General features: G+C 31.3%; 1 protein-coding gene across 1 annotated transcript; it reads left to right on the top strand.

Annotated features, from left to right (window-relative positions):
• Nucleotides 1-1,035: 1,035 nt before the first annotated feature.
• Nucleotides 1,036-7,201, top strand: FH5 (formin homology5). Its single transcript, XM_020379682.3, has 6 exons — nt 1,036-1,944; nt 3,198-3,681; nt 3,782-4,484; nt 4,583-4,791; nt 4,988-5,223; nt 6,173-7,201. The coding sequence occupies exons 1-6, from the start codon at nt 1,732-1,734 to the stop codon at nt 7,046-7,048; spliced, it is 2,721 nt and encodes a 906-aa protein (XP_020235271.2). The 5' UTR covers nt 1,036-1,731; the 3' UTR covers nt 7,049-7,201.
• Nucleotides 7,202-8,215: the final 1,014 nt, after the last annotated feature.

Raw genomic sequence — 8,215 nt, 5'->3', positions numbered from 1 at the left:
GGTGGCAATGAGACTTAAGGCATTGCTAATCATTCATGGAGTAGCTTTTTTTTGGCAAAGGTAGGGTTAGAATCAACTTGATTGGTGTTAGAATTTGTAGCACATCAAATAGTGAGGCTGTGGGTCCTTTTACATGAAGGGTGGTGATGATAATATTTGCATTCATGTATTTAAAACACTATACTCAAGCAGAATAATTTTTTCAGTTTTTCTTGAACCAGAGCATATTTAAATAATGACAAAAACAATGTCCTTATTATTTTGTAACAATTATACTCACTTATTATTGTTTATCTTATATTCAAATTTCATGAATATTCTGAACCACAATTCTCATTATATTTATATTTTCACAAAGAATAAAAATATGTCAAAAGTAGAGAAAATCTGGCCAAAAAGGCTTTTACAGAAAAATTATTACCAAAAGTTATTATTTTTTTTTATAGAAAATATTGTTTTTATATCAATTCGTATTTTTTAAAATTTAATTTATAATTATGCAATGAACAAAAATCAATTATTCTTTTTAAATTTATTTTAACAAAAAAATATTCTTTTTTAAATGTATTGTGACAATATAAATTATTTTTTTACATCAATCGGTAATTATTTATCATTAAATTTATAGTTATGCATAACATTTCTAAAAATCATATCAATATGTATGATTTAATTTATAATTTATGCATTGTTGTAAATAATTTGTCCTTATTTGTTTTGCTTTATTTTTTTCTCACTTATTTGAATTCATGCATAATTATTTAAATTTGCATTGAATTAGGCGTTATATGTATCCAATTGTCAAAATATAATAATCACTTTTTTTACACCTATACAATAATCACTTTAATTGTCATTTGAAATCCAAAATGAATATACCTATAATGTTACAATGAGTGATTTATAGCCAAAAAATAGAGAGGTGACAAATAATCTTTGATTTTACAATGGCTCATAATTTTCATGTAACTTTCATAAAATTAGAAAATTGCGAGGAAAAAATATTTGCAAAAAAAAATGAAGAAAAAAAAAAGGAGAAGAGAGAGAAAAAAAAAAAGAAACATAAAAAAGAAAGCTTGTGTTCGAGAGCAGGTGCCAATGTCCTAATCCAGAAGAATTGATAGGACGGCCCTTTGCGCGTAGGGTTTCTCGCGCCAAGAAATTTTCCGTCATCGCATCATAACACAAAAAAGTCATTCACCAACTTCATCACTACCACTTATTGTTATTACCATTGGAAAACATTCTCAAATTCTCCACTATTTCATCATCAACACCAACATGGTCTATTTGTATTGATCTAATAACATTTTTTTTTGGTTGCTTTCCTCAGATCCTTATCATCACATGCAGAAAACAGAAACCACCTTTTATTAAATCTTCCCTTGAAGCTTTTCGTTTGTATTTTTGTTGGATTTCAATCAATCATGTGCCTAAGATCTGTTTTAGGATGTTATTAAAATTGATCTTTTGCAATTGTTGTTATTATGATTATTATTATTCTTTATTGAATACCATCCAATTTAGTGACAAATTGGACATTTCAGAGAAGGGGGAGAAATTGTTTTTTGCTTTGATTTATTATGTGTGACCCCAGAATTGTGAAAATTATTACATATTTGGTGGGTATTGTATCAATAAGCCAGTGATAGCGATAATCTGCAAAGGAATACAACTGGGTTGGCAATTGTATAATGAAAAATGGTGTTGATGAAGGCAATGTAAACCTTCATGCTTGTTGGATTTAGGCCTTGGCGTAATATAAAGCACGTGAAGCCCTTTGGAATGACAATTCAACAATATATGGGTATCATAAAGGTTATCTTTTGCATCATTTTGACTTTTAATATTATGACAGTAGTCAGCATTGAAGAGAAGCAAACTCAAGAAAAATTCATTAGCCAACTATTTGATCCAACATCTGAACTATTAACTGAGGACACGGTAAGACTCACTTCATCATTCATTTGTGTACAATCAGTTTTTAAGTTTAAATAACTCCATTATTTTACCTTCACCTCTTCCAAAAAATAAAAGAAACAAGAGTGAAAAAATATAACAACTTTGAGATTTTAAGATGATAAATTTCCATGAGTATAACAGTTTTGTGTCTTTTCTATATGAGATTCATTAATCATTAAATAATGTAGGTTTCACTTTTATTTGATGTTTCTTATTTATAATTTAATGAAACACACAAATTTCACTAGAAAATAAATAGTTAATTTTATAGTATATTACTAGCACTCTTCATTTGTTTTAGTCATGATTGTCTTAACTTGACAGTAGATTTATTTGTCAATCTCAAACAAGTTATTATACCTAAATGGTTGGGTTCCTATCTACCCTTCTTTATCCTACAATTTATATTCAATTTATTCTCTTACTAAACTGTCGATATCAATGGAAGTTGTCATGGTTAATTAGTAAACACATGATTCCTTAATCTAGTGAAAAATAAAAAGTGACCCTTAGAATAATATCAATCAATAATATTGAACAACTAGAGATTATCTTATGGATTTACACTTCATCTTATTCCATTGTATCACATTTTTCTTATCAACCTATCTATCCAATAAAGTCTAAAGTCTAGTTAACACCTTTAGATACAATTTCAAGCATCATGGTGACTACAATAGGGTCTTATTTATATAATTGCATGTTTAATTTAATTAGGATTTGATATTGAACTTGTATGCTACCCATTTTTTATGGTCATTATTTCAGTTTTTATCCTTTGTAGAATTTAGTCTTCCAAAATGCCTTAAAGATCATCAAAGGTCATTCAAATACAAAATTTTAGCATAGGACACTAACAAGAGTTTTATACGAACTCTGTGGAATTATTGTTAAATACATACTTTTATGAGATTTGTAAAAATGGTATACATACTTGACCTAGAAAGATGTTGTAATTTAAGAATACATGTGTTTTACTTCAATTCGATTTTGATTTGAAATTTAGTAAATTCCTATAAGATATATAAATAAGTATGCATTCAATATTTTAAGAAAAAGTTCCAAAATTTACTCTTACAATAATTGTTAAGATCATATGGTACTAAATGACAATGCTTTAATCATATAATCATATTAGTCAAATTTGAAAGCATATAATGGTTACCATTTGTGCTTCATTGCTGTTAAGAATTGATGAATGGAGTCTAAAATTGGTTATGGTTTCACAACTACAGGCAAAGGTACTATGGATCACTTGTTGGGAAGATTTGATACATTTAAAGAAAGAAGTTGGAGGTCTTGATTTATGTCTCCCAAATGAATCATATAGAAGCACCCATGAAGTTGGCTCAATAGCTAGAGAAAACATCCAAAAATTGATTAATACCTGTTATCCTCAGTTAAAGGAAAATGTTCTTCATTGTTTGAGAAGAAATAATTTTCAATTCAATGTTCCTAAGGAAGAAGATGACTCCAAGATTTGGCATGCCACTTACATGGGATCACTTTCTCCTAGAAGATATTTGGGTGCTAAGGATAAACAACAATCTTCTGGTTCTGAGGAAACATCTGGTGCTCCTATGGGTATAATTATACCGGTTGCAGTTTTAGGTGTAGTAGTGATCATCTTTTGTTGTTATCGATTATGTGGGAGTGGTCAAGTTAGTCAAAATGATGAAAGACCCCTTCTCAGCATGAGCATGAGTGACTATTCAGTTGGTACATACAAAAAATTTCAATCTCTAATACCCTGTTAATGTTGACATACATATATCTACATGCACTAGTCTTGACAAAATGTATTTCAATAATCCTACAGGTTCTTCCAATAACTTGTACAAAAATTCAATGAAAGAGGAGAAATTTGAGTTTCAATTATCAAGTAATGCATTGGTTGATGACAAGAACTCAGTGCCAGAAGTTCAGTCAGCAAGAGTTTCTAGTGCTGCTGCAAGACCATCATTTGACTTGAAACCTCCTCCTGGTAGAGTGGCAAATGGAGTGCTTCCTTTGAAACCACCTCCTGGAAGGCCTGATCTTCTTCCACCTGAGCCACTTTCTATTAAGTCTTGTGATGATTCTGTTGTTCCTCCTCCTCCTCCTCCTCCACCACCACCAACGCCACCACCACCACCACCACCACCACCAAAGCCTCAAAGTGGTGGTCCTCCACCTCCTCCACCTCCTAGTCGTGGTCCTCCACCTCCTCCACCTCCTAGTCGTGGTGGCCCTCGACCTCCTCCACCTCCTGGGAATGGCCCTAGACCTCCTCCTCCTCCTCCACTTAAAGGCAAGCCCGGTGGTCCTCGGCCTCCACCACCTCCCAGAGCTGGTGGAGCTCCTTCAAAAGCTCTTCCCCCATTTGGTCCAAAGGCTCCTAAGACTCAAGGGGAAGTTGGACCCACTTTTGAAGCTGAATCTTATCCTCCTAAAACTAAGCTAAAGCCTTTCTTCTGGGATAAGGTTCAAGCTAACTCAGATCAAACAATGGTCTGGAATCAACTCAAAGCAGGATCATTCCAGTAATTCATATATATATCTTAAACTTCTTACATTGTTCTTCAAGAATATATATTATGTCATTGATTGTTGATACCCTTAATGGTGAATATTTTGATAGGTTTAATGAAGAAATGATGGAGACACTTTTTGGCTATACTGCTACAACTAATGATAAAGGCAAAGGCCAACTAAAAAAAGATGTTGCCACCCAAGCAGCTGCACCTCAATATATACAGATCATTGACTCTAAGAAATCACAAAACTTATCTATTCTATTAAAAGCACTAAATGTGACGACAGAAGAAGTGTGTGATGCACTTCTTGAAGGTGGTTATTTGTTACTTCACATTCTCTTCTAACTATAATATTCTCTTCACACTTTTGTACCAAAAAATGTTTGTAACATCATATTTGTAGTTTCAGTATTCAGCAAAGGTGACAATATATAAAAAAATAAAAAATAAAAAATATTGTATTTTGTTCCTCTCGTATGATAACTTTGAATTCATTTTTGGTTGATCAGGAAATGAGCTCCCCACAGAATTCATTCAATCCATATTGAAGATGGCACCAACGTCAGAGGAAGAACTTAAGCTTAGACTTTTCACTGGTAATCTAGCCCAACTTGGTCCAGCAGATAGGTTCCTAAAGGCCTTAGTTGACATTCCATTTGCTTTCAAACGAATGGAATCACTACTTTACATGGGTACTCTTCATGAAGAACTCACTACTGCTCGAGATTCTTTTGCAATTTTAGAGGTATGATCTCCACATCACATCATTATTTTCCCCCCATTACTTGTGTGTTGCAATGTTTATACTCTTTATATCATAATTATCATTGCAGTGAACAAAATTTTAAACCAAACTTATAGTGAATCAAGATATTTGTGCAAATAAATTCCCGCTCTTTCACACGCATGCATTATCATGTAAACTTTTATATAAATTATATGAAGTTATTTAATGTTGTAAAATCAATTTATTTTTGCGCAAGTGACAATTTAATTCATGTATAAACTAGCATAAACAATTATGCATTATAACTAGCATCCTCATTTTTTTTTCCTTAGTTTTTCTTAAATTATATTTTTTTTTCAATATTATATTTATCAAAGTATTGATGTCTAATAAGTTATTAATTTTGGGTATGACACTAAATTGATAGTTTAAAATCAAAAGGAACATTACGCATGAACTGGATTGCCAATGTATCATGATGATTATGGAATCTAGGATATGATTAAACTAATGGACAAAACAATCATAGAATGACTTGAGTGTTATTTCATCCTCATGTGACATGCTTCATTCTTAAAATCATAAAAGGTATATATTAAATTGTTAGAACTAAATTGACTAAGACATTTGTTATGTAAGTTAAAATTGTTGATGTATGTTATTTACAAACAAAATTTTCAGTCAAAATTGGTTGTAGTACATTTTAAGTTACCACATACGATTTCATTTGTATGCACACATTATCTCACTTTCATATACATACATGCATGAATTGATACAAAAGCTACATCATGTTATTCAATTCTGTAAGATCAATCTATTTTATTCATGTTGATGATAATTTAATTTTTAAAAACCAAAAATAGCTATGATATTATTGTTGGCATCCTATTATGTTCCACTTTTTGTTCTATCAATACCTCCTAGAAGCAAATAAAATTTTTCATGCTCCTTTCAATGTTGTTAGGTTGCTTGCAAAAAGTTAAGAAGCAGTCGATTGTTCCTCAAACTTCTTGAAGCTGTTCTTAAAACTGGCAATCGTATGAATGATGGGACATTTCGTGGTGGTGCACAAGCATTCAAACTTGATACATTGCTGAAATTATCCGATGTCAAAGGAGTGGACGGCAAGACTACTCTCTTACACTTTGTGGTTCAAGAAATCATGCGCACTGAGGGCATAAGAGCTGCACGCACGGCAAAAGAAAGTCTTAGTTTTTCTAGTGTGAAAACAGAAGACCTTCTTGAGGACGTTTCTATTGAATCAGAAGACCAATATCGTGAACTTGGTCTTCAAGTGCTTTCACGTTTAAGCAGTGAACTTGAGAATGTGAAGAAAGCAGCAGCAATAGATGCTGATGCCTTAATAGGAACAACTTCTAGACTAGGCCATGGTCTCGTAAAAACAAAAGACTTCATAAACAAAGACCTAAGCAACGTACAAGATGATAAAGGTTTTAATGAGACAGTGAAGAGTTTTGTGGAGAAAGCTGAGGGTGATGTCACAAGTTTGCTAGAAGAAGAGAAGAAAATCATGGCTTTAGTGAAGAGCACTGGTGATTACTTTCATGGAGATTCGGGGAAGGATGAAGGGTTGAGATTGTTTGTAATAGTACGTGATTTCTTAATAATGTTGGATAAGGTATGCAGGGAGATAAAAATTCCACCACCAAAGAAACCAGTGGTAAAAAATGTGAAACAAGAAACTTCTAATAATAATTCTAAACGTTCTTCTTCATCTGAATCTCATCTGCCTCCTCCTCCTGATATTCGTCAAAGAATTTTTCCAGCAGTCGTAAATAGGAGAACAGATGACTTTAGTTCAGATGATGAGAGTCCTTAGGTTTAAGTTGGAAGTGGTACTTGTAACTATTCTTTGACCATGCCTTTTCGAGCATGTCCTTGTATAGCATTGTTGTATTGTAGTCACAACTTGCTTATACTTGTCAAATTTTGAAGGAAATTACTATTGTCTTATTAATCATTGATCATGCAATTGTTAAGTCTCGGTTTTTATCCGGATTTCTTTTGTAGAGGGGTGGCTAGAGGCGTCTCTTCTAAAATGATTAAAGTGTCATGATATCGATGGTTGTCAAACTAAAAATGTAATGGAAAAATATAAATGACAAAATATTGGATTATCAATTACAATTGAAAATAAATTTTAGTCATGATTTCACCATGAATGTTATTACATTTGTCATTTGTTATAGCAATTTTTAGTTTCCTTTCATATTTGTTTTTTTTTTACCAAATATCAAGACTCAAATGTCATATGTAGAGACTTGATTGGAGTTAACTTTAACCAAAACAATTGATATTATTATCACAATTATTGGGCCTATTATCTCAAAGAAAGTCATATTTGAGGTCTTGAACTATAAAATTTTGATCTGATTAGTTTAATGAAAATGCAACAATGATGATTCCAAAGAAGTAAGGATGCGCATGGGTTTGATCTTTAAAAATCTAATCCATATCCATTCAAATGGTATGGATTTCAAATCCATAACTATATTTTAAAAAAATGTTTTGATTTTTTTAAACTCGCTATAAAACTAGTTTATGATTCAAAACCAATTCCTTTTATCTTAAAATCTTAAACCAAGGGTTTGTTTGGTAAAATTAACTTATAAATTGGTTGAAATCTTATAAATTATAAGTTAGGATCTAAAAAGTTAAAAGTTTGTAAGCTAAATGATTGTATTGAAAGTGTTTAATAAAATTAGTTGATAAAGCTAGCAGATTAATATAAAATGACATTTATTTATTTAATAGAGAAAGAGAGTAATATGGAAACAAAATAGTTTCTAAATTTAAAAAGGTAAAAAATGATTTTAAGTAAATTAGTGGTGATAAAAAAAGGAAAGAAAAAAAAGTTAAGAGTTTATAAGTTATAAGTTTCTAAAATAAGCTCGCATACTAAACAAGTTTATTTTGTTTAGGAGAATTTATAAGTTAGTCAAAAAAACTTATAAACTCCTTAAATATCGTGCCAAACACATTCCAA

This window comes from Cajanus cajan, chromosome 10 (genome assembly GCF_000230855.2).
Source record: "Cajanus cajan strain Asha chromosome 10, NIPB_CcT2T_4, whole genome shotgun sequence".
Lineage (NCBI taxonomy): Eukaryota > Viridiplantae > Streptophyta > Magnoliopsida > Fabales > Fabaceae > Cajanus > Cajanus cajan.
This window is presented reverse-complemented; position numbering and strand designations above follow the sequence as displayed.

What these genes read in the sequence shown, in the direction of transcription:
- FH5 (XM_020379682.3), top strand. Translation starts at nt 1,732, where the DNA reads ATGCTTGTTGGATTTAGGCCTTGGCGTAATATAAAGCACGTGAAGCCC. An exon ending in AACTATTAACTGAGGACACG is followed by an intron (nt 1,945 to 3,197) that starts GTAAGACTCACT and finishes TCACAACTACAG; the next exon opens with GCAAAGGTACTATGGATCAC. An exon ending in CTCAAAGCAGGATCATTCCA is followed by an intron (nt 4,485 to 4,582) that starts GTAATTCATATA and finishes ATATTTTGATAG; the next exon opens with GTTTAATGAAGAAATGATGG.